Source organism: Eptatretus burgeri, chromosome 18, assembly GCF_056783735.1.
Source record: "Eptatretus burgeri isolate ZD-2024b chromosome 18, Ebu_testis_v1, whole genome shotgun sequence".
NCBI classification, from domain to species: domain Eukaryota; kingdom Metazoa; phylum Chordata; class Myxini; order Myxiniformes; family Myxinidae; genus Eptatretus; species Eptatretus burgeri.
This window is the reverse complement of record NC_140978.1, coordinates 1296839-1323729: the sequence shown is the minus strand read 5'-3', so window position 1 is coordinate 1323729 and position 26891 is coordinate 1296839. Positions and strand designations below refer to the sequence as shown.

Below are 26891 nucleotides of genomic sequence, written 5' to 3'. Positions count from 1 at the left end.
AAGTGAATTGTTACAGATAGTTTTCTGTAAGATTCACTTGGCTGTGCTTGGATGTGTTTGAGGGTAGAGGAGTTGCAGCTGAAACCTGAATTGTATCCATGTTCCTCCTGATGATTCCATCTTTGCTCTTTACTTGTTCTGGTTCCTTCTGATGACTCCAATGCAGTATTTGGTCTTCTGTTTTTTTTTGTTTTTAAAATCGTTTTGGGCCACCTCGTGAAAATTGCTTTCACAAGTCCTCATGAAATATGCCATAGACAAAGAAGTGGGGAAATTCAGATGGGTTTTTTTGACAGTATTGTATTAACTGGAGAGTTCATAGAACATGATACCATCCACAGTGTTCAAGTATGTACGTCAATTGAAATAAAATAATGATATTAAAGATAGTTTAAAAATAAATTTCCAGAAGTTTAGCTTCTTGTATACCACCTGATTTACCATGTCCTGCAAAACCAGAGGTTCTTGGAGGTGAAAAGAAGATTTGTGTTCTACAATGTTGAAGTATACAATTCAATTTGAATATAATAAAGATTGGAATTTACCGCTGTTGACGCAGTGTTGATTACACCGCCCTATTTAGCACGTATATTAGTTCTTCGTGCCTGCCTAGACAAAAATAGCATTCCTTTCCTGTAGTAATTCACTGCAGACTGCTGTCGTAGGACCTGCTACCAACTCTAGTATATGAGAGTACCGTGTGTGTGTGTGTGTGTGTGTGTGTGTGTGTGTGTGTGTGTGTGTGTGTGTGTGTGTGTGTGTGTGTGTGTGTGTGTGTGTGTGTGTGTGTGTGTGTGTGTGTGTGTGTGTGTGTGTGTGTGTGTGTGTGTGTGTGTGTGTCGGTTTTTGGAAATTCACAAAACACCATTCAGGTTTCCCCCACCAATTTGTAAAGGGAGTTATTTGTGTGCCGGGATGTGAATCTTGAGGTAGCGTTATTCTTTTCTATCTTTTATTTCAACAAACATCCCCGAACAACAGAAACACCATCACATCCTCAACGACAGCCGCAAAATGCCGTTGGTTGCAGACACGCTGCGCAACAATAAAAGCCACATTACACCCTGTACAAACAACTGCAGAGCGGCTAATTTGCATAAGCGGATCAAAAGGAGGTCTTCCCCGAAAGCACCCTGTGACGTCAAGAATGGGGTTTCCCTCAAGGTGTGAGTTCGGCGGTGAAAAGTAGGCGGAGCCCAGCTTCTGGTGAAGGGCGGGCGCCGGCCTGATGAAAGGGGCGGAATCGAGACGCGTCATGGTTGTTCACCGGTGGAGGCTGATTCCGGAGATGGGCGAAGCTTGGAGAGTCTGGCAAGGTGTGTGTGTGTGCGCGCGTGCGTGTGCGTGCGTGCGCACGCGCGCTCTCTAATCGAGGAGATATTCGTCGCTGTCTGGCGTCTGCAGTCATCGCATCGAACAGCTGGAGTCAAGCAAGCTGCGTCGCGGTCTGGGCAGACGGCCCTGAGACGGTCGAGCGACGCTGAGGAGTGAACGGGTCCTAAAGAGCATCACTTCTGAAAGAGCAAAGACCCGCTCACTCCTCCGAGTGCGTCGCTGGCCAGGCCTGACCGCCCAGGCCGCAGTGAAGACCGGACGACCAAGGAAAACCGAGCAAGCCGCTCGCCAAGCTGCTCAAGCCGCCTGTCAGCTCAAGTGACTGGCGCGTGTGACACGAGGGCCAAACCATGGGCAGCAGGGGGTCACTGACCCAAAGACCTTCAAACCGTCACAAGGGCGGCAAGGTAACCTGCCTGGCCTTTTGTGAGCCTCTGGTCATCCAGGCTCCGAGTGGAAATAAAGGCTCACGAGCCCTGTTCTTTTACTGGGGGTTTTGTATGAAAGTGTTCTGTGGCGCCTTGTCTGGTTAATTAGAACTAAATTAAGTACGTGCTTGTATATAAAAACGAGTAGACATCGGCTGTAGGCTTTTGCTCGTGTCCTGTCCCCTATCCCCCCATTGACTGCTTATGTGCCTGTATAATAAATGCCCCATTGTTTGAATGTACATCTGCTCCTTGCGTCATTTTCCTCCCATTGACTGCCACGGTGCGTTCGGGAAATTCGCTGGCTATTAAAGCCAAATTATAGTGGTAATTGGTCTGACGGAACTTGGCGATTAAAACCGCTCAGCATTGCACACGGAACGAGCGCTCTTAGCGGCTCGTTTCTGCACAAGTTCTGTCGAGGTATAAATTCTCGGTACTTCTGTCTGCGCGGATAATTAGGTATATCGAGATTCAGCGATTAATCCTGCACCGCATGGAGAGAATATTGACAGTTTATGATGCGTTAAGGCATCCATAGCAGGTTTCCGGAGTTGTCCTGAAGCTACGACTGAATTCCGGGTTTCGGCGGACGCGCGACTGCGATTGGGCTTTAAGCCGTCGTGCTTGGCTGTCCGAACCGGCAAATTCGTATATATATATATATATATATATATATATATATATATATATATATATATATATATATATATATATATATATATATATATATATATATATATATATATATATATATATATATATATATATATATATATACATTATATTGTTGCGAATTCTGGCCCGTCCGGCGTGCGATCGGCCGCTTGACTCTAATGGCGACCGCGTCGCCCACCAGAACAGACAATTCAGTCGTGACCCTCCGGGAACTACTGCCAGGAGCCAGTCACGGGTGGGGGTTTAACCTCACCACAACTCAGTCCACATTCTACCCGCGCGAAATAGGGTCCGATCGCTGAATGGTCGATTTACCTAAGTACCCGCGCGGATAGCGTACCGAGGAGTTGTACCACGCCACAGGTCGACTCCGGACACGAACCGCTTAAGCGGCTCGTTCCGTACGACAGGAATAACCAAGCGGAGTTATCGTCGACCTTGATGGTTCAGATTAGTTACCGGGTGTTTTAAAACCCACTATTAATCCCTTACGTGATGCAAGATGGAGATTCAAACAAAGGAAAGGACGCAGCGAAACGGGGAACAATTGGACCAGCACATTTATTACGGAAGCACGGAACGCACGTATATTACAGTCAAGCAAGAAAACACAATAAAAGCAAGCAGATCTACAACTGAATATGATTTACACGGCAACACTTATAACAGTTCTACTTTTCAAGACTGGCGCCACCCACAGACATTTACACAAAACCCCAAAAGAAAAGGAAGTCGTAACTTCCCTTAGCGCGTCGAGTCCTTGGCGACCGTAACTCCGAGTCCCTCTGGTGTGGTCCACTGTGCTCGTGCCTCGCGCCTGCACGTGTCGTCCGCCTGACAGGGACGAACGAACAGAACCTCCGACCAGGAACAATCACCACAACTCTCGACAATCGACCGAACCAACCAAGAGCAAGGACTCTCCACCCCTCGACAACCGCCCGAACCAAGAGCCCAACTCGAATGCGAGCCTCGAATCCGTGGTGCTCCGCCCTTCGCCCCGCCCCGTTTCTGGCTCCACCTCCCTTCTGGAAGCTTCCCAAAAAGGGGCGTGCCCCCTCGTTCCCCCCTCCCCGTGCCGTGCGGGGGACGAGGAAAGTCAGTTTGGCTCGCGGCCAGGGAATTATTCCCCCGAAATCAGGCCCCCACCTTCTTTCACCTTTGAACTCTGGCTCAAATCGCACCTCCCCCATGTCAAAGCACGGGAAAAGCAGAAATGAAAATCCGGCGGGAGATATTGAAGCGGCACCTTTGGGCAGGAGATGCCCCTTCGCACCCTGGTTGCTGCTGCCACTCCGCTCCTTTCATCCGTCCCGCGGAGATCGTAACCGCACGGTGCCCGTTGAATGGCGAGTGGCGAAGATGTGGTAGCGTAGTTGTGGAAGGTGGTGTGAATGACGTGATTGTTGGCGTCGTGTTGTGAATGGCGTAATCATTGAGATGTTGGTTGTGGCGATGTTCGTTGTTGTTCTTGCACCAAATTAACGACAGCAAAAGAAAAACGACTAACTGAAGAATCGTAGCCCAAATTGATCATATATTCCCTCGAAACAACGGGTTTGGGCTAACTACACATGAACTTACCGATATATCTCACCTGAGGACCCTTTATGGTGTAATGCGAATTTCCACAGCCGTAACACTTCCGCCTCCCCCTTTTTACAGACTCGTCCCGAGTCGTCAAATTCTCGTGTACCATCATGTGTAGTTCTCCCCTAATACGGTTTACCTTCGGATCCCTGCGTGCGACATTCAGTGTATTCATGTCCCCAAAATAACTAACCAACAAACACACTCATCCAGACGACTTAAATAAAATGCCGGCGCGAAGACTGACATGCCGGGACGCACTCGTATACAATACAACTTAACCTTATAAATTTACACTAACCATGGCCCAGGATCTATGGACTCTGCAGGAAAAAAGTAAAAGTCAACTGGCGCACGGGCCGCCACTACAGGCCCGTGTTGTAGCTGCCAACAGGACAGTCCTTGAAACTCGTGTGATGATTCCGGCGCACATGGAAATGAACGGGGGGGGGGCGCGGGGGGGCAAATCAAAACAGAACGGGGTTCTGGTGAACGTGGGCAGTAGGCATGGCATGGCAAAGGTGGACAGGCAAACAAAGCCGGCAAAACAAGGCCGCTGCAGGCAAAAACAGCCGGCAGACCATCGACCGGCACAGGTCTTGAAGAAACAGCTGCAGACGATCCGGCCGGTACAGGGCTCGCAGCAAAACAGCCAGCTGATGAAGTTGGCCGGCCTCTCTCTGTGCAGTGCAGGTCGGTGGAGGGAGTGCGCTGGTGCTGGCCACACAGAAGGCGGGCTCGGACCTCCCTACTGTCTCCCTCCCAACCTATCGCCTTTGCCGGTCACTGTCCATACCCACTTCCTTAATTTGTAAAAAAACAATTTAGCCCCAACTTATTTTTTTGTTTTTATTTTCATTTCTATACCTCCCACTATGAATTTGTCTCTTAACCCCCTTTATCGTCCTTGTTCAACAAGCATACTCCCAACCCCTACGTTCCCTTCCTGGAGGGGAATAAGGGAGAGCTTGCGTCCCGTGCCGAGGCCCAACTCAAGCCTCAGGATGGCCTCCTCGGAGTTCAGCGATCTAACCCAAAGTGGGTCCAGCGGCCCACAACGAGAGCGAAGGGATGGATGGTGCGGAGGGGTACACTTCCTAATCTACCCCATCCATTTAACTTTTAAACTACCCCGGGGCTTTCAACAAGCGTCTCTCGCTTAAACTACTGGTTCTAACAACCCAGATTCCCGTCGCCTCTGTTGGTGTCCTCACAATTTCGGGCCATGCCCCCCCCCAATTTTCCTTCCATGCCCTCACACGGTCTCATGGCTGGGACGCGTGGCTCCCTTGGCAGGCACGACCCTCTGCCGATTCTCCAGCTATGGCACCCCTGGGCACTACACTGCCTCCGAGCCTACCAGCTCCCTAAACACCAGGGAGTGCCCTCCATGGCGATTCCCCTGAAACGCTCACGTGGCAGGCTGGCTTCCCGTGCCCACGACACTGCCCACGCGGACAATGGCGCCCCGGGCCCCCGCATCATGCAGGCGCACCCGTGCCCACTACGCTATCCTGGCCCCCCATGGGCCCTTGGCCTACCACGGCCGATTAGCCCGGTGCCTGGGGTACCCACTCAGCGACACTCACCTTTCGCAGCCACGCTCCCAGCCCGTCAACAGGGCTCCTGCACCCCTCCAAACGGGTATCGAGCCGACTTTCCCACCAACAGCAAAACTACCTCCATTTTCCAATTTGTCTAACCCAGCTAACTCACTCGACACTGACCCCGGGGTCCCTTGGGCGGGAATCACTCCTCCCCCCAGTCACTCATCGCACCATGCATTCCCCATTCGTTCCATACACACAAGCTCGCTGGCCTCACTCACTCAACATGTTTCCATTCTCTTCAACACACCCATCGCTGAACTCTGCCATCCTGCTCACTACATCCCCTAACTAACTCGTGCTCCCATGTCGTCCCTTAAAATACAGCACGTTCCTTTTAACACTACGTAGCTAAGCTACGTCCCCTCTACACATTCAAAGTCTGTCACTGTCTCCGAATCCTCAAAAATTCCATCTCTCCTCCTAAATCTAACTACAATCCCTCTAACTAATCCATTCCATGGGCTCCATGAAGACTTACCCCTGCTCCATGAAGCCAGTCTTGCTAAGCTAACCCTTCTCCCTAACTCGTTGTGTCCTGTGCCCTTGTCAGAGGGGTCTTCCACCCCTTGCCCAGGGAATCCTGTTCACCCGAAGCGAGGCTTGTTTATAATTTTTTTTAAAATGCGCAGAACCAGCACAGAAACTCGCAGCCTGCGCACTAGCGCGGCAATTCACAGCCGCGCACCTTTGGCCTGACGTCATGGCAGCTGTTCGCGTCCCTCGTCCCTCTTGGACGGCACCATCCAGCAGGGATTCACCCTCCTGCCGGATTCCAACCCTACATGCAGCCATGACGCCACTCTGCGCATTAAAAAAACAACAAGCCTCGCGTTTCGAGGGGTTCCCCACACGAACACATGTGCTCTGCCCGTCGGAGCTTCACACACATGCTCTCGTGGAGAACCCATCCGGTCCGAATCCGTTATGCAGCCTAACCTTTGTCCGTCGCGGGATCTGCAACATTCACCACGCTCGTTTCCGGACTGGGTTTCGTTCCCGCAAGCGCGCACGTGGCGGCCTCGTGCGCTGCACGGCCCGAACCTCGCGCTCGCTGCTGGGTAAACTCAGCGCGGTCCCCAAAACGGCTACGGCCGCTACTCGGCCTTTGTCTCTCTTTCGCCGTCGTCTCCGTCGCCATTCGACCCACGCGCTCAAACTCCCGCGTGTCACGAGACTCGCACACCTCACCATTACACTCACATCGGGAGACGCGGCTGCGTGCTCCCGCATGCCGACCGTCATCTCCCTTACATACCGCTCTCTCACACACACTGTCTCCCTCACACAGACCCTTTCACTCACACACGCGGTGACACTCACATGCGGTGCCTCATCCACACACGGCGTGCTGGGAAGCACGAACCTCGGCTCCACACACACCGGGACAATCGCACTGCGGATTCGTGTCCCCGCAAGGGTTTCCGGGGCCTCTATACCCCCCAAGCTGCACGTGCATCTGTCCACAGCACTCGTCCCCTCAAACTTGCTCGACACGACCGAACTCACCTGGTCGTGACCAGCTTCAAGGGAGAATAGCGTCTCCCTCCGTTCCCGAAGGAGGCTATCCAGCTGCTTGCACCGGGTCCCAACACGTTCCACCAGCTCGCCCTCATGGTCCTCCACTACCTCTGTGTGTATGTGCTTGTCCCCAACCCCGTCCTTATCGTGCAGTCTCTCCTCTATTTTTTTCTGTTTCTTTCTGGCTCCTTTTTCCTTCCCGTCTGAGTCGTTCTTCCTCTCTGAGCCCCATTAGCTGTTCGTTCTCACTCCGGAGCTCCTCAATCTCCGCTGACTCCAATCTTGCCCTCCGTTTTAGTTGTTCAATTTCAAACTCACATTGTTCTTGTTTTCTACCCCACAGTTTCTCCTGCTCTTCATTTTCCAATCTCATTGTTTCTTTCAATTGGCTCATTTCCTTCCTGTGTTTCATTCGCTGTTCTCTCACTACTCTTCCTTGTTTCCTCTTCTGTCCTTCCTTCTCCAGCTTCATGGTTTGCTTCCTTTGGTTAATCTTTTTGTGTTTCATTTGCTGCTCTCTCATTACTCTTCCTTGTTTCCTCTCCTGTCCTTCCTTCTCCAGTTTCATGGTTTTCTTCATTTGGTTAATTTCCCTTTTGTGTTTCATTCGCTGTTCTTTGTCCATCTCCTTGCACTCCAGCCTTGCCTTTTCTTCCAATTGCTCAACCTCGGCTTCATGTTCCTTTTGTTTTCTATCCCATTGTTCCTCTCGTTCTTCCCTCTCCAATCTCGTTGTGTCCTTCAATCTCCTGATTTCTCCTTCCTGCTTCATTCGTTCTTCCTTCATTACTCTTTCTTGCATCTCATTCTGCAATCTCGTCATTTCTTTCCATTGACTGATTTCTTTCTCCTGTCTCATTCCTTGTTCTTTGTATTTCCTATTCCACTGTCTTCCTTGTTCCTCGTTCTGCAATCTCGTTATTTCCTTCAGTTGGCTGACTTCCTTCTCCTGTCTCATTCGTTCTTCCATCATTACTCTTTCTTGCATCTCATTCTTTAATCTGGCCTTCACTTCCAGCTGTTCGATCTGTACAGTGTGGTTCCTTAATGTTTCATTCATTGTCCTTGTTCTTTCTTCTCTCACCATCCTCACCTCGTTTTGTAATTCCGTCTCTTTGTTTCGGTGTTTCTGTAACTCAGAAGCTTTTTCCCATAATTCCTCCCTCAACGTCCCCAGCTCATCTTGTAATTCTGTCTCTTTGTCTTCAAGTTCCTGTAACTCCAAAACTTTTTCCCGTCTTTCCCTTTTGGCCTCATCACCAATTTTGCATGCTTCCTTCCAAAATTCGGTCATTTTCCTATTGGATTCTTTTAGTTCTTCCTGCCGTTCCATTCCTCTTTCTATCTCCTGTTCCAGGCTTTCTCTTTTCCGATTGCCTTTTTCTACCTCTCGCTCTAGTTCGCTCCTTTCTCTTTTTAACTCATAGGTACTCCGCTCGACTTTCCTCCTTTCTCCCTGTAGTTCTTCGAACTGTCTTGACTTTTCCAATATGTTTTCCTTTAGTTGGTTTAATTCCAAATCGTGCTCCTTTTGTTTCTTTTCGAGCTCGGTTTTCCATCCTTCCTCCCATTGTTTCCGAAGCCCACCATTGTCCGCCTGCCATGACCACGTGGTTTGACGTGGTGGCTGAATACACTCGCCTCGTGTCGTGCCGTTCACCGCCCCATAAATATCCGCTTGCTCACGCCTCGTGGCGCGCTGAAGTGCGGCCGCGCCGCCATCTTGTGACTCCGTTTGCCGGCAAAGTTCATGCTCAGAATAGGGTGAGCTCCCCCACGGATTTAAATTACAAGAGGTACCATCGCGGGCCATGGATTCTACATTAAAGGACATATCTAATAACCCCGGCACCCGCTCGCCTTGAAATGCCATCTTATTTCACGTAAGCGGATTAAATTTAAATTGCTCGTAATTTGGAGGGAATCGGGGGTCGCTCCACTCACCCCTGAACCGATTCCCGTGAATTTAGCTTGGAGTCGGGAGAGTTTGTTTCCCGCTCGCTGACACCAGTGTCGCGAGGAGGGGGATGAGTTCGTATCCCACGACCTGACGCCAATGTTGCGAATTCGCGCCCTGCCGGCGTGCGAACGACCGCGTGTAGCCAATAGCGGCCGCTTCGCTCACCGAACGTGCAATTCAAACATGACCCTCCTGGAACTACCGCCAGGAGCCAGTCACGGGTGGGGGTTTAACCTCATCACAACTCAGTCCGCATTCTACGCGCGTGAAATAGGGTCCGATCGCCGAATGGTCGATTTACCTAAGTACCCGTGTGGATAGCGTACCGAGGAGTTGTACCACGCCACAGGTCGATTCCAGACACGAACCGCTTAAGCGGCTCGTTCCGTACTACAGGGAAAACCGAGCGGAGTTATCGTCGACCTTGACGGTTCAGATTACTTACCGGGTGTTTTAAAACACCGGGTGTACCGGGAACAATTGGACCAGCACATTTATTACGGAAGGCACGTATATTACAGTCAAGCAAGAAAACACAATAAAAGCAAACAGATCGACAACTGAATATGATTTACACGGCAACACTTATAACAGTTCTACTTTTCAAGACTGGCGCCACCCACAGACATTTACACAAAACCCCAAAAGAAAAGGAAGTCGCGACTTCCCTTAGCACGTCGAGTCCTTGGCGACCGTAACTCCGAGTCCCTCCGGCGTGGTCCACTGTCCTCGTGCCTCGCCCCTGCACGTGTCGTCCGCCCGACAGGGACGAACGAACAGAACCTCCGACCAGGAACAATCACCACAACTCTCGACAATCGACCGAACCAACCAAGAGCAAGGACTCTCCACCCCTCGACAACCGCCCGAACCAAGAGCCCAACTCGAACGCGAGCCTCTCCACGCCCATGCCTTTTGTAGGGTGGTGCTCCGCCCTTCGCTCCGCCCCGTTTTTGGCTCCACCTCCCTTTTGGAAGCTTCCCATAAAGGGGCGTGCCCTCTCGTTCCCCCCTCTCCGTGCCGTGCGGGGGACAAGGAAAGTCAGTTTTGGCTCGGGTCAGGGAATTATTCCCCCAAAATCAGGCCCCCACCTTTTTTCACCTTTGACCTCTGGCTCAAATCGCACCTCCCAATGCCAAAGCGCGGGAAAAGCAGAAGGGAAAATCCGGCGGGAGATATTCAAGCGGGAGCTTTGGGCAGGAGATGCCCCTTCGCACCCTGGTTGCGGCTGCCACTCCGCTCCTTTCATCCGTCCCGCGGAGATCGTGACCGCACGGTGCCCGTTTAATGGCGAGTGGCGAAGATGTGGTAGCGTAGTTGTGGAAGGTGGCGTTGTGGTGTGAATGGCGTGATTGTTGGCGTCGTGTTGTGAATGGCGTGATCGTTGAGATGTTGGTCGTGGCGATGTTCGTTGTTGTTCTTCCACCAAATTAACGACAGCAAAAGAAAAACGACTAACTGAAGAATCACAGCCCGAATGGATCACATTTTTTCCCTCTAAACAACGGGTTTGGGCTCACTTCACATGAACTTACCTATATATCTCACCTGTGGACCCTTTATGGTGTAATGCCAATTTCCACAGCCATAACAATATATATGTATGTGTATATATATATATATATATATATATATATATATATATATATTGTTGCGGATTCGCGCCCGCCGGCGTGCGAACGGCCACGTAACTCGAATCGCGGCACGTCGCCCACCGGACGGACAATCCAGTCGTGACCCTCTCGGACTAACGCCGGGAACCAGTCACGGGTGGACCTTTCGGTCTCACCGCGATCGAGGCAATCAGCCCCCGCGTGGGATAGGGTTGCTCGCCAAATTCGACCTACCTAAGTACCCACGCGGAGGGTAGACCGGGCGATCGCACCTCGCCGCAGGTCGACTTCGGACACGGGCCACTTAAGCGACCCGTTCCGTACTATCGGGATAACCGAGCGGTGTTATCGTCGGCCTCGACGGTTCGATTAATTATCGGGCGTATTCAGCCCACTACCAACCCTTTACGTGAAGCAAGATGAGGATTCAATGAAAGAAATGACGAAGCGAAGCGGGAAACAGTTCAACACAAAGCACATTTATTCGCGCTGAACGGAAAGCACACATATTCAATTCCACCAAAAGCACATAGAAAAGGAAAAGAAACACACTGCAATTTTACACAAAAAGCAAATGCGACAATGCAGATCTACTACCGATTACGCGAGCACACGGCAACACTTATACAATTTTACTTCACAGACGGCGCCGACAACACATACCCAAAACCAAGGAAAAGAATAGAGAACCCTCAAGGATGAGGCGGGCCTGAGGCCGAGACCGGGTCGGGCCTACCCGTCTGGTGATGAGACGCGGAGCGGCGATGGTGCCTCAACTCCGCGGGCCTCGCGGGCAGTGTCTGGTAGGGGGTGGGAAAGGGGCCCCCTTGGTCGCACTATCTCAGCGCGGGGGGAAACAGGAGGGGGTTGCTGATGCTCGGGGTATAGAGGATTCCTACTCTGCCTCGAGTCCCGCGACGAGCGTCTCCACCTCGGCCAGGTCGCGCTGTCGGCCTCCCTGGGGTGCAGCTCCCTGCACGACGCGAGCACCCCCTCGTCTGCCCTCGCCGCCTCTCCACAGCTCCGTCCCCTCCGCTCCGACTCCAACGCACACGACGACGACCAGCTCCTTCTTGCCAACTCCACCGCCCGCGAAGTCTTAACTCTCTGTCCCTTTTGACTGACGAATGCGGTCGCTTATATAAGCCCCGTGGCTTCGCTCTGTCATCTTTGACCCCCTCCCTTCGACCTTTCACCTCGCTCCCCATTGGCCCGAGAAAAAGTGGGCGTGAATGCTTTTTGATCCATAAATTTGCATATATCGATCGCCCTCCAACGCCCTGGAGGCGGGGCCAAATCGCCCCTCGCTCACCGATTGGACGGCAAAAAGTTGGCGTGTGTCGTTTTTGATCCGTTTTTGAAGCACAAAATCCGTGATTTTGTACACGCCGTTCGGAGCGCGCCCTGCACGAGTCCAACACCGGTACCCACAAGCGGCGCAAGAACGGTGGCGATGCGACGGTTGCGAGGTGTGACGTGAAGCGGCGCCGCGGTGGGTGGTTGATGTTGTGGTTGTAACAATGGCGGTTGGTCCAAATTAAAGATAGTAAAAGAAAAACGGCTATCCTGAAGAGTCGCAGCACGCATAAATGACATGTATTCCCACTAGACAACGGGTTTGGGCCTAACTACACATGTACTTACCGAGATATCTCACCTAAGGGACCTGAATGGTGGTTTGCGAATTTGGTAACCACAACACTACCCCCTCCCCTTTTTACAGACTCGTCCCGAGTCGTCAAATTTTCGTGTGCCATCATGTGTAGTTTTCCCCTAGTACATTTTACCTACGGATCCCTGAGTGCGACATTCATGGTATTCGTGTCCCCAAAATAAATAACCTGAGGGCTGCGTAACTACCTAAACAAACTCACTCACACGGACGACTTAAATAAAATTGCCGGCGCTAAGACATACATGCCGGGGGCGCACTCATATTTACAGTACATCTTACCTTAACTTACAAATTTTACACTAAACCATGGCCCAGGATCACTGAACTCTGCAAAAAGAAAGCAGTTAGCAGGGAGCCAGGCTGCTCGCATGCAGTCTCTGGCTCAAACAATGCAGGTGACAGGGAACATGGCTGGCTGCTCACACGCAGTCCAAGGCCTTCCCTTTTGAACTGAACGCAGTGAACCACAACGGTGCATGGGCTGCACAACGCAGTCTCCGTGCCAGCTCAAGTGGCACACGCAATGAACACAACGGATGGATGGATGAACACAAACACGGTGCACGGGCCGCCACTGCAGGCCCGTGTTGTAGCTGCCAACAGGGCAGTTCTCGCAGCTTGCAAACTGTTGCCTTGATCCTGGCGCACATGGCAATGAACAGGGGGGTGGGGCAAAGCAAAATTGAACGGGGCTGGTGAACGTGGGCAGTGGGCATGGCATGGCAAAGGTAGCAGGCAAACACAGCCCGCCGAAGAAGGCCGCTGCAGGCAAACACAGCCGGCAGATGAACTGGCCGGCACAGGCCTTGAAGTACCACAGCTGCAGATGATCCGGCCGGCACAGGCCTTGCAGCACACAGCCAGCAGATGAAGCTGGCCAGCTTTTGCCGTCAGTGGAAGGTTGGTGGAGGGAGTGCGGTGGTGCTGGCCACTTGGAAGGCGGGCTCGGACCTACCTACCTGTCTCCCTCCCACCTATCGCCTTTGCCTGTCACTGTACATACCCACTCCCTTAATTTGTGAAAAACCAATTTAGCCCCAACTTTTTTTATTTTTTTTTTTTTTTTTTTACTTCCCCACTATAAATCGTCCCCTAACCCCCTTTATCGTCCTTGTTCGGCTAACCTATCCTGTCACCAAGCCTACTCCCAACCCCTACGTTCCCTTCCCGGAGGGGAATAAGGGAGAGCTAACGTCCTGTGTCGAGGCCCAACGAAGCCTCAGAATGGCCTCCCCAGAGTTCAGCGATCTATAACCAAAGTGGGTCCAGCGGCCCACAACGACAGCGAGGGGATGGATGGTGCGGAGGGGTAAATCTCCTAATCTACCCTATCCATTTAACTGCTAAACTACCCCGGGGCTTTCAACAAGCGCCTCTCGCTTAAACTATTGGTTCTAACAACCCAGATTCCCGTCGCCTGTGTTGGTGTCCTCACAATTTCGGGCCTCGCCCCCCAATTTTCTCTCCGTGCCCTCACACGGTCTCCTGGCTGGGACACGTGGCTCCCTTTGGCAGGCACGACCCTCTGCCGAATCTCCCGCTATGGCACCCCCGGGCACTACACTGCCTCCGAGCCGACCAGCTCCCTAACACCGGGGAGTGCCCCCCATGGCACCTCCCCTGAAACGCACACGTGGCAGGCTGGCTTCCCGGGCCCCTTTCCGAGGGTCACCCATGCCCACAACACTGCCCACGCGGCTAATGGCGCCCCGGGCCCCCGCACCAAGCAGGCGCACCCGTGCCCACTACTCTATCCCGGCCCCCCATGGGCCCTTGGCCTACCGCGGCCGACTAGCCTGGTGCCCGGGGTACCCACTCAGCGATTCTCACCTTCCGCAGCCACGCTCCCAAGCCTGTCAACAGGGCTCCTGCACCCCTCCAAATGGGTTTCGAGCCTACACACCCACCAACAACAAAACGACCTCCATTTTTCAATTTGACTAACCCCCTAACTCACTTTATACTGACCCCGGGGTCCCTTGGGTGGGAGTCACTCTTCCCCCCAATCACTCATCGCACCATGCATTCCCCATTCACTCCACACACACAGACCCGCTGGCCTCACTCACTCACCAAGCACATGCCTCACAATTCACCAACTCTTCAACACACACACCACTGAACTCTGCCATCCTTCTAACTACATCCCCTAACTAACTCGTGCTCCCTCGTCGTCCCTTACACTATAGCACGTTCCATTTAACACTACGTCACTAAACTACGTCAACTCTACACATCCACTGTCAGTCACGGTCTCCAAACTCAAAAATTCATTTTATTTCCCAACCTAAATCTGGCTACAATCCCTCTAACTAATCCATTCCACGGGCCCCATGAGGACTTACCCCTGCCCCATGGAGCCGGTCTAACTAAGCTAACCCTTCCCCCTAACTAGTTTTCATCCTGTGCCCCGGGTCAAGGGGGTCTTCCACCCCTTGCCCAGGAATCCTGTGCACCCGAAAGTGAGGCTTGTTCTTTTTTTTTTTTTTCCTTTACATGCGCAGCGCCAGCGCGGCAACTCGCGCACTTCGCACCTGCCCGTGACGTCATGCAGCTGCACGTGTTCCTCGTCCCTCCTTGGACGGTACCATCCGGCAGAGATACCCCTCCTGCCGGATTCCAACCCCATGTGCAGCCATGACGTCACCGTGCGCATAAAAAAAAACACAAGCCCCACGTCTCGAGGGGTTCCCCACGCGAACACGTGTGCTTTGCCCGTTGGAGCTTCACACACACGATCGCGTGGAGAACCCGTCCGGTCCAAATCCGTTTACCTGCCTAAACTTTGTCCGTCCGCGGGATCGGCAAATCCACCGCTGGCGTTTCCGGACCGGGACTTCACTCTCGCAAGCGAGCACGTGGCGGTCTCGTGCGTTGCACAGCACGAACCTCGTGCTCACTGCTGGGTGAACCCGGCACGGTCCCCGAAACAACTACAGCCGCTACTCGGCTTTCTTTTCTCACACGTCGCCGTCTCCGTCGCCATTCAACACACGCACACCTGCGTGTTACGACGCTCACACTCCATTCCATCACATTCACCCCGGGAGACGCGGCTGCGTGCTCCCGCATGCCAACCGACATCTCCCTCACATACCGCTCTCTCACACATACGGTCTCCCTTGCACACAGCGACCTTGCACACGGCCGTTCACTCACGCATGCGGGGGCACTCACCCGCGGTGCCTCATCCACACACCGTGCCTCACTCATACACGCGGGGGCACTCAACCACGGTGCCTCATCCACACACGCGGGGGCACTCAACCGCGGTGTCTCATCCATACTCCGTGCCTCACTCACACACGCGGGGGCACTCACCCGCGGTGCCTCACTCATACTGGCCGTTTCATCCACACACACGGCCTCTTCCACACACGGTGTGCTGGGAAGCACGTACTCCGGCACCATCGCCACCACACCACTCACACACGGGGTCGCTTCCACACACGGGGACGCACTCACACCTTGCACCACACACACAGGGACAACCACACTGGGGATTTGTGTCCCCACAAGGGTCTCCGGGGCCTCTACACCCCCCAAGCTCTCCGTGCACCTGTTCACAGCACCCGTCCTCTCAACCTCGCAAAGCACGACCGAACTCACCTGGTCGTGACTCGCCTCAAGGGGGCATACTCCCTCCCCTCGTTCCTGGAGGAGGCCATCCAGGTGCTCGCACTGGGTCTCTACACGCTCCGCGAGCTCACCCCCATTGTCCTCCACTACCTCCGTGTGTGTGTGTGCGTCACTTACCCCGTCCTCACCGTGCAGTCTCTCCTCTATCGTTCCCTTCCCGGCTACCGTCACTGCCAACTCTTCACCCTTTACCTCCCTTGTCGCTATACATTTATAAGTTTCTGTTGTCGTCACCTCGTGTCTCGTCTCGCACGTTTTGGTCTCCCCATTTAATTTTTCCCTTTTGGTCACCGTCGATTCCTCTGTCACGACCCTTGCCCAACACGCCCCCCGAATTATTTTTTTACCCGCCTCCACCGCGGGCCTGTCAGCCGTTGCACCCCCTTCCAGCTCGTTTGCTCCCACACGTGGAGTCGCCATTCCCAGCTCCCTGGTCACGGCCTTCATGCCCGCCTGCAGGCATCGGCCCATGTTCTGCGTCTCACCCCGAAGCTCTTTCATTTCTTCCCTCATGTTTGCTTCCATTCCGTTTATTTGCTTGTTCATTTCGTTTTTCATTTCATTTGTGTTTGTATCCATCTTTTCGTTCATGCCTTTCATTTCGTTTTTCATATTCGCATCCATCTTTTGTGTATTCGCATCCATCCTTTCGTTCATTTGTTGTGTATTCGCATCCATTCTCGCTGTCATTGCCGCCAGCATGGCGCATAGCTGGGCCATGTCGGGTGCGCTTGGGTGAGCCGTTTCGGCAGGGATCGGGGAAGGGTTTTGGTGGAGGGGGGAAGGGGAGGTGTCATACACCGCGGCCGCTGCCGCACCTATTTCGGGCTCTGGGTTCAGTTGGGCGAGTCCGTGTTCCTGCACAATCAACATTTCCTGCTCGGGGATTCCATCCTGGACCATGGATTCTACACATTCTACATCCATTTCTAATACCCCCGGCTCCCGCTCGCCTTGAGACGCCATCTTGCTTCTCTTAAAGGGTTAATTTCGCTCGCTCGTAATTTGGAGGGAATCGGGGGTCGCTTCTCTCACCCCTGGACCGATTCCCGTAAATTTAGCTGGAGACAGGAGAGCCCGTTTTCCTGTTCTCCGATACCAGTGCCGCGAGGAGGGCGATGGATTTGTATCCCACTCCTGACACCAGTGTTGCGGATTCGCGCCCGCCGGCGTGCGAACGGCCACGTAACTCGAATCGCGGCACGTCGCCCACCGGACGGACAATCCAGTCGTGACCCTCTCGGACTAACGCCGGGAACCAGTCACGGGTGGACCTTTCGGTCTCACCGCGATCGAGCCAATCAGCCCCCGCGTGGGATAGGGTTGCTCACCAAATTCGACCTACCTAAGTACCCACGCGGAGGGTAGACCGGGCGATCGCACCTCGCCGCAGGTCGACTTCGGACACGGGCCACTTAAGCGACCCGTTCCGTACTATCGGGATAACCGAGCGGTGTTATCGTCGGCCTCGACGGTTCGATTAATTATCGGGCGTATTCAGCCCACTACCAACCCTTTACGTGAAGCAAGATGAGGATTCAATGAAAGAAATGACGAAGCGAAGCGGGAAACAGTTCAACACAAAGCACATTTATTCGCGCTGAACGGAAAGCACACATATTCAATTCCACCAAAAGCACATAGAAAGGGAAAAGAAACACACTGCAATTTTACACAAAAAGCAAATGCGACAATGCAGATCTACTACCGATTACGCGAGCACACGGCAACACTTATACAATTTTACTTCACAGACGGCGCCGACAACACATACCCAAAACCAAGGAAAAGAATAGAGAACCCTCAAGGATGAGGCGGGCCTGAGGCCGAGACCGGGTCGGGCCTACCCGTCTGGTGATGAGACGCGGAGCGGCGATGGTGCCTCAACTCCGCGGGCCTCGCGGGCAGTGTCTGGTAGGGGGTGGGAAAGGGGCCCCCTTGGTCGCACTATCTCAGCGCGGGGGGAAACAGGAGGGGGTTGCTGATGCTCGGGGTATAGAGGATTCCTACTCTGCCTCGAGTCCCGCGACGAGCGTCTCCACCTCGGCCAGGTCGCGCTGTCGGCCTCCCTGGGGTGCAGCTCCCTGCACGACGCGAGCACCCCCTCGTCTGCCCTCGCCGCCTCTCCACAGCTCCGTCCCCTCCGCTCCGACTCCAACGCACACGACGACGACCAGCTCCTTCTTGCCAACTCCACCGCCCGCGAAGTCTTAACTCTCTGTCCCTTTTGACTGACGAACGCGGTCGCTTATATAAGCCCCGTGGCTTCGCTCTGTCATCTTTGACCCCCTCCCTTCGACCTTTCACCTCGCTCCCCATTGGCCCGAGAAAAAGTGGGCGTGAATGCTTTTTGATCCATAAATTTGCATATATCGATCGCCCTCCAACGCCCTGGAGGCGGGGCCAAATCGCCCCTCGCTCACCGATTGGACGGCAAAAAGTGGGCGTGTGTCGTTTTTGATCCGTTTTTGAAGCACAAAATCCGTGATTTTGTACACGCCGTTCGGCGCGCGCCCTGCACGAGTCCAACACCGGTACCCACAAGCGGCGCAAGAACGGTGGCGATGCGACGGTTGCGAGGTGTGACGTGAAGCGGCGCCGCGGTGGGTGGTTGATGTTGTGGTTGTAACAATGGCGGTTGGTCCAAATTAAAGATAGTAAAAGAAAAACGGCTATCCTGAAGAGTCGCAGCACGCATAAATGACATGTATTCCCACTAGACAACGGGTTTGGGCCTAACTACACATGTACTTACCGAGATATCTCACCTAAGGGACCTGAATGGTGGTTTGCGAATTTGGTAACCACAACACTACCCCTCCCCTTTTTACAGACTCGTCCCGAGTCGTCAAATTTTCGTGTGCCATCATGTGTAGTTTTCCCCTAGTACATTTTACCTACGGATCCCTGAGTGCGACATTCATGGTATTCGTGTCCCCAAAATAAATAACCTGAGGGCTGCGTAACTACCTAAACAAACTCACTCACACGGACGACTTAAATAAAATTGCCGGCGCTAAGACATACATGCCGGGGGCGCACTCATATTTACAGTACATCTTACCTTAACTTACAAATTTTACACTAAACCATGGCCCAGGATCACTGAACTCTGCAAAAAGAAAGCAGTTAGCAGGGAGCCAGGCTGCTCGCATGCAGTCTCTGGCTCAAACAATGCAGGTGACAGGGAACATGGCTGGCTGCTCACACGCAGTCCAAGGCCTTCCCTTTTGAACTGAACGCAGTGAACCACAACGGTGCATGGGCTGCACAACGCAGTCTCCGTGCCAGCTCAAGTGGCACACGCAATGAACACAACGGATGGATGGATGAACACAAACACGGTGCACGGGCCGCCACTGCAGGCCCGTGTTGTAGCTGCCAACAGGGCAGTTCTCGCAGCTTGCAAACTGTTGCCTTGATCCTGGCGCACATGGCAATGAACAGGGGGGTGGGGCAAAGCAAAATTGAACGGGGCTGGTGAACGTGGGCAGTGGGCATGGCATGGCAAAGGTAGCAGGCAAACACAGCCCGCCGAAGAAGGCCGCTGCAGGCAAACACAGCCGGCAGATGAACTGGCCGGCACAGGCCTTGAAGTACCACAGCTGCAGATGATCCGGCCGGCACAGGCCTTGCAGCACACAGCCAGCAGATAAAGCTGGCCAGCTTTTGCCGTCAGTGGAAGGTTGGTGGAGGGAGTGCGGTGGTGCTGGCCACTTGGAAGGCGGGCTCGGACCTACCTACCTGTCTCCCTCCCACCTATCGCCTTTGCCTGTCACTGTACATACCCACTCCCTTAATTTGTGAAAAACCAATTTAGCCCCAACTTTTTTTTTTTTTTTTTTTTTTTACTTCCCCACTATAAATCGTCCCCTAACCCCCTTTATCGTCCTTGTTCGGCTAACCTATCCTGTCACCAAGCCTACTCCCAACCCCTACGTTCCCTAAGGGAGAGCTAACGTCCTGTGTCGAGGCCCAACGAAGCCTCAGAATGGCCTCCCCAGAGTTCAGCGATCTATAACCAAAGTGGGTCCAGCGGCCCACAACGACAGCGAGGGGATGGATGGTGCGGAGGGGTAAATCTCCTCATCTACCCTATCCATTTAACTGCTAAACTACCCCGGGGCTTTCAACAAGCGCCTCTCGCTTAAACTATTGGTTCTAACAACCCAGATTCCCGTCGACTGTGTTGGTGTCCTCACAATTTCGGGCCTCGCCCCCCCAATTTTCTCTCCGTGCCCTCACACGGTCTCCTGGCTGGGACACGTGGCTCCCTTTGGCAGGCACGACCCTCTGCCGAATCTCCCGCTATGGCACCCCCGGGCACTACACTGCCTCCGAGCCTACCAGCTCCCTAACACCGGGGAGTGCCCCCCATGGCACCTCCCCTGAAACGCACACGTGGCAGGCTGGCTTCCCGGGCCCCTTTCCGAGGGTCACCCATGCCCACAACACTGCCCACGCGGCTAATGGCGCCCCGGGCCCCCGCACCAAGCAGGCGCACCCGTGCCCACTACTCTATCCCGGCCCCCCATGGGCCCTTGGCCTACCGCGGCCGACTAGCCTGGTGCCCGGGGTACCCACTCAGCGATACTCACCTTCCGCAGCCACGCTCCCAAGCCCGTCAACAGGGCTCCTGCACCCCTCCAAATGGGTTTCGAGCCTACACACCCACCAACAACAAAACGACCTCCATTTTTCAATTTGACTAACCCCCTAACTCACTTTATACTGACCCCGGGGTCCCTTGGGTGGGAGTCACTCCTCCCCCCAATCACTCATCGCACCATGCATTCCCCATTCACTCCACACACACAGACCCGCTGGCCTCACTCACTCACCAAGCACATGCCTCACAATTCACCAACTCTTCAACACACACACCACTGAACTCTGCCATCCTTCTAACTACATCCCCTAACTAACTCGTGCTCCCTCGTCGTCCCTTACACTATAGCACGTTCCATTTAACACTACGTCGCTAAACTACGTCAACTCTACACATCCACTGTCAGTCACGGTCTCCAAACTCAAAAATTCATTTTATTTCCCAACCTAAATCTGGCTACAATCCCTCTAACTAATCCATTCCACAGGCCCCATGAGGACTTACCCCTGCCCCATGGAGCCGGTCTAACTAAGCTAACCCTTCCCCCTAACTAGTTTTCATCCTGTGCCCCGGGTCAAGGGGGTCTTCCACCCCTTGCCCAGGAATCCTGTGCACCCGAAAGTGAGGCTTGTTCTTTTTTTTTTTTTCTTTACATGCGCAGCGCCAGCGCGGCAACTCGCGCACTTCGCACCTGCCCGTGACGTCATGCAGCTGCACGTGTTCCTCGTCCCTCCTTGGACGGTACCATCCGGCAGAGATACCCCTCCTGCCAGATTCCAACCCCACGTGCAGCCATGACGTCACCGTGCGCATAAAAAAAAAACACAAGCCCCACGTCTCGAGGGGTTCCCCACGCGAACACATGTGCTTTGCCCGTTGGAGCTTCACACACACGATCGCGTGGAGAACCCGTCCGGTCCAAATCCGTTTACCTGCCTAAACTTTGTCCGTCCGCGGGATCGGCAAATCCACCGCTGGCGTTTCCGGACCGGGACTTCACTCTCGCAAGCGAGCACGTGGCGGTCTCGTGCGTTGCACAGCACGAACCTCGTGCTCACTGCTGGGTGAACCCGGCACGGTCCCCGAAACAACTACAGCCGCTACTCGGCTTTCTTTTCTCACACGTCGCCGTCTCCGTCGCCATTCAACACACGCACACCTGCGTGTTACGACGCTCACACTCCATTCCATCACATTCACCCCGGGAGACGCGGCTGCGTGCTCCCGCATGCCAACCGACATCTCCCTCACATACCGCTCTCTCACACACACGGTCTCCCTTGCACACAGCGACCTTGCACACGGCCGTTCACTCACGCATGCGGGGGCACTCACCCGCGGTGCCTCATCCACACACCGTGCCTCACTCATACACGCGGGGGCACTCAACCGCGGTGCCTCATCCACACACCGTGCCTCACTCATACACGCGGGGGCACTCAACCACGGTGCCTCATCCACACACGCGGGAGAGCTTTCCTCTCCCCCTCCTCTTTCCTCTCCCCCTCCTCTTTCCTCTCCCCCTCCTCTTTCCTCCCCCTCCTCTTGCCCCTCTCTCTTTAAATGTACTGTATTCACAAAAAAAAATAAACATTAATTGTGACGTCATTCGCGATGTCATAGCACTGTGTCCTGTCATTGGTTTGGTAAATAAATGGCCATAACTTTGGCACCGCTTGTCCGATTAATATAAAACCTTGAAAAGGCACATACTCAGGTTCCCAACGTCGGTTGTGACGTCATACCAAATGAAGAAGAATTGTGACCTCAATCGTGGGGGGGGGGGGGGAAACATTAATTGTGACATCATTCGTGATGTCATAGCACCGTGTCTTGTCATTGGTCGACAGATAAATGGCCATAACTTGGGAACCGCTCGTCCGATTGATATCAAACCTCAAAAAGGCACAACCGCTGGGTCCTCAGCAATATTTCTGGCAAGTTTCGATCAGATCGGACCGGCGGTCACAGACAGACAGACACACACACACACACACACACACACACACACACACACACACACACACACACACACACACACACACACACACACACACACACACACACACAGAGATTGCTGGAATTATAGTTAGATATTTTTGTCATTGCCATATGTTTCTTTAAAAACATATCCCCTTCATTATATTGATCATTTTTCTTCAAGAACAGGGTCCATTGTCATTCCAAGAATGATATGTCATGCATCTTCCTTGTTGGTGGACTGATTTCCTGGACTGGGCCTTTCCATCAAATTTTGGAGACTGTTCTCTGCATTGGTTTCATGTGTTTACTGGTGCTGGTCATGTGGTTAAACAGTGATTCATGAGGTTTACAAATTGTTGTGAAGCCACAATGGTCAGTCTTTAACATTTTCGTTAAATGCTGCGATGCGTGGTGATTCATAGTATCCTGTGTTTTTGCAGAAGCAGTAAAGGAAACTGATGGAGGATTCATTTTGGATACCATGTTTGAAGAGGAAGCGAGGTTGGAGCGAGAATCTGATGAGAAGGAAAAGGAAATTATTTTGAAGGTAAATGAGAACCTCTTGCCATGCAGCATGTCGGTTTCTAATTTCGCTGCGAGAATTGCACGTGTGGATGAACTTTAGATAGAAATTATCACTATTATGAGTACCTATTCTTCTTTTGTCAATGCAGTACTTTAACAACATTTCATGTAGCAGATCATCAAAAGAAAAATGTAGAAAATAGAATTTGATGGGAATGTGTGTCGATGGATATGCCACCACCTGCATTGAATGTCAACCCACTGTTATGTTTCATCTCAATTTAAGGTCACATGAGGTAGAGTGTGAAACAGCAAAGAAAGATTTAAGTAAAAGAGAGACAATATCATATGCTTCTAACTTGAGTTATGGTCTGCAAAATGATTCTAAAGGTTGTTTGAATTTTTTCATTTGACCTGTTGAACCCAAGATTGATTCGGGTCATCTTTATTATTAATCTACGCTTGTGCCAAGATGGTTCACAAGTTATCACTGTAACACAATTTTTAAATCAAAGGTCACATGACCTTTGACTGTTTAAACCCAAAATTGAATCGGTTCATCCTTGTCTTCCAGTCCATACTTGTGCTGAATTTGGTTGAATCGCTTCGGAGTTCATAAGTTATCGTGTTATGAAAAAAAAATGATAACGAATAGAGTGGCAACTGGACCAACAACCAAGAACGTAATGCCTCTGGCCTTCGACTGCGGAGACATAATGATCACACATGATGAACTTATTATTTTTATTATCCCCACACTTTTTTTTTTGAAAATACCATTTAATTAAATGAGTCGGACTCGGTGGCATGTGGTTGGAGAGTGCACTCAGACTGGGGGAGGTTGACAGTTTTATATTCTGACCCTGGCCAAGTCTTATGAAAGACTTCAGAAATGATATGAGCTACTTCCTCGTGTGATGCTCAGCATTTAGAGGCTTGAGCATGGGTAAAGGCCCAGTCACACCTTGACTTTTTAGCCAGCAATGGCAACGTATTAAAATGTATGTAAAATGCTGGCTTACGTTGAACTTTTGATGTTTTTTTTTTTTTAAAGATTCGGACGTATTCATAACGACTTGGTCTTATGCATAACGTATTGGTAACGGACACAGAACATTTCGTTGTGTTATAGATAACTTATACCAACGAATGCTGAACCTGTTGTCAGCCTTCACAACCTATGCCCAACAATAGTCTAACTTATGCATAGCTCGCTGCATGCATCGCCGACGATGACGTGGCGTAGGTTATGGAAAGGCTGCCACACAACGATTCAAATCATAACCGCCGCAAAAATGGAAGTGTCAACATCGCAGTCACACCTTGGCGATCTTGCCAGCGTATGCCGACCTCTGAAAAGTGTGTCTAAAACGCTGGCGCACGTCGAACACGGTATGGGTAAGTTTGGTATGCGTGAATAGAACGCTAAAGTACGCTATCATACGTCGTAGTAAGTGTAGTACGTCTTGTAATTTTGAACATGTTGAAAATTTTACGACGTACTTGCCGTATGACACACGCTCCGCATGCGATGGGAATAAGTTGTACGCACGATATGCGATCGTTGACGCACATCGACACACATTACTTGTAAGGTGCTCATAAGTCGAAACACGTCAAGGTAATGGTTAGCGTCAGTGTTCCAGACTCCCGGATTTTTTTTTGCTTCCGTATGACGGTGTTCATTGTACAGTGCGGTTATGATTTAAATCGTTGTGCGGCAGCCTATTAATTATATTATATTATAACTGCACTAGAAATCGAAGTGTCAAAATCACCATCATACCGAAGGAAGGAAGAAAAAAAAAAAACCAGGGAGTCTAGAACACTGACGCTAACCATTACCTTGATGTGTTTCGACTTATGAGCACCTTACAAGTAACGTGTGTCGATGTGTCACCGATCGCGTAACGTGAGTACAACACGTTACTCATAGGTTAGAAATAAGTTTCGGGTACGCTAAACATTACCTCGACGTGTTTCGACTTATGAGTAACTCACAAGTAACGTGTGTCGACATGTGTCAAAGATCGTGTGACGTGCCTACAACTAATGGCCAGCGTTATGCGGAACGTGTGAGTCATATGCTGGCATAAGTCTTAAAATTTCAAGCATGGAAAATTTGAGGACAACCGAAAAGTACAACGTTTAAAGCCAGCGTACAACGACGTATGGCAGTGTTTTTCAGCGTGCTCTCAATGTTATCAAAACTTACCCATAACGTATTCGACGTGTACCAGCGTTTTAGACAAATTTTCCAAAAATCGGCATAAGCTGGCTAAAACGTCAAGGTGTGACTGGGCCTTTAGGAGAGGGGTGTTTCTCGTTGTCTCACTGACTGTGTAGAGACATCGATGTCGCAAGATGGCGTTGCAGGCACCCAGAGTGCTCCGGAAAATTGTCTTGCTTCCTCCAAGGTTGCAAGTTGTTTGTGCAAGTCAAGTCCGATATCTTCATCGTTTCTGTCTGCATAAGTCAGTCATTTTATCAAATTTGTTTTGTTTAGTATGGGAACAGTTGGTGGTTTTCACTTTCTGTGAGATTTAGGCAATGCCACGTTTCTATAAGTGCTGGATTTGGGTATGTGGGACATGTTCTTGCATCAATAAGTGCAGGTTTATTCTGCGATAAGAATTTGAGTCAGATTTGGTGTTTTAGAGGGTGCTTCATTAGTTGAATTCCATAATGATGGCAACAAGGCATGGACAGCTCCAATGATATTGACTTTGCAGACAGCATTCAGCTTTCTGTAAAACCCTTTTCGACTTCAAACTGCAGGTAGGTGACGTTTCCTTTTTTTTTTGGGGTGGGGTGACAAGTCTTTTTTTTCTTCTGAAAGATTTCTTCATTTCCACAGAAGAAACAGATCAAACTAATGACTATGTTTGCAGCATACAAGGTCTTTGAAGTCATTTTTATCTTGCCAAAACGAAGTTTTTGCAAGATATGTTCCTCGGCTTGTATGTTTTTTTTATTTTTATTTTTTGTCTAATCACGTATACAAATTCTGCAGAGCACAGTTATCATTGGAAATTTTTGTAACTTCGCATATCAGAGGCCTATAGAGGTCCCTTTCAGCGCATAAAATTTTGAAGGTCAAGGTCACTGTCGCAAATCAGGGGAGTCGACGAAACCCTTATTTTTTTGAGTAATTTTGATCGGATCGTCTTCAAACTTCATGGGAATATAGTTCATGGTCTGGCGCTCAGCTGATTAATTTTTGGTGGCGATTGGCCTTGACCTTCATGGTTAGCGCCTAAGGTCAAACACATTTGACCTCAAGGTCAAATTTTCAAGTTTTAGGAACCATATCGTGTAGTACCTCAAATTGAACACCTCAATGAGTGCTTTCTAGATATGTCAAGCTTGAGACATTATGACGTCATTTGGTGACGTTATGAGGCAAACGCATATTTTTCATGGTTACTCTGTAGAACGATTCTCATCGGAATCTCTCGTAGGCAGATATTCCTCAAGGAGTCGCTCCTGGTGGATAGCAGCTCTGTTCACCTCAGTGTGACCTGAAAGAAGTCACACGTGGTCACCTTTTGGCAAGATATGGGTCACCCTGCGGGTGACATTGGTTTATTTTTTATTATTATTTTGTTATTATTTTTAATAGAGTATGTAGTGCAGCAGATAATCATAACAATTGTGCAAATTATGACTAAAGCATGAAATTTTTACCAGTGTTGGTACATACCATAAGCTTCATTTTCAGATCGGAA

General features: G+C 51.4%; 1 protein-coding gene across 4 annotated transcripts in view; it reads left to right on the top strand.

Annotated features, from left to right (window-relative positions):
* Positions 1-26891, top strand: part of HELLS (helicase, lymphoid specific) — a 150422-nt gene that overhangs the window by 12540 nt on the left and 110991 nt on the right. For all 4 annotated transcript variants that reach the window (XM_085863913.1, XM_085863915.1, XM_085863917.1 and 1 more), the window contains exon 3: positions 23079-23185. In XM_085863913.1, coding sequence (XP_085720039.1) covers positions 23079-23185 — 107 coding nt within the window. The remainder of the gene's footprint in view (positions 1-23078; positions 23186-26891) is intronic.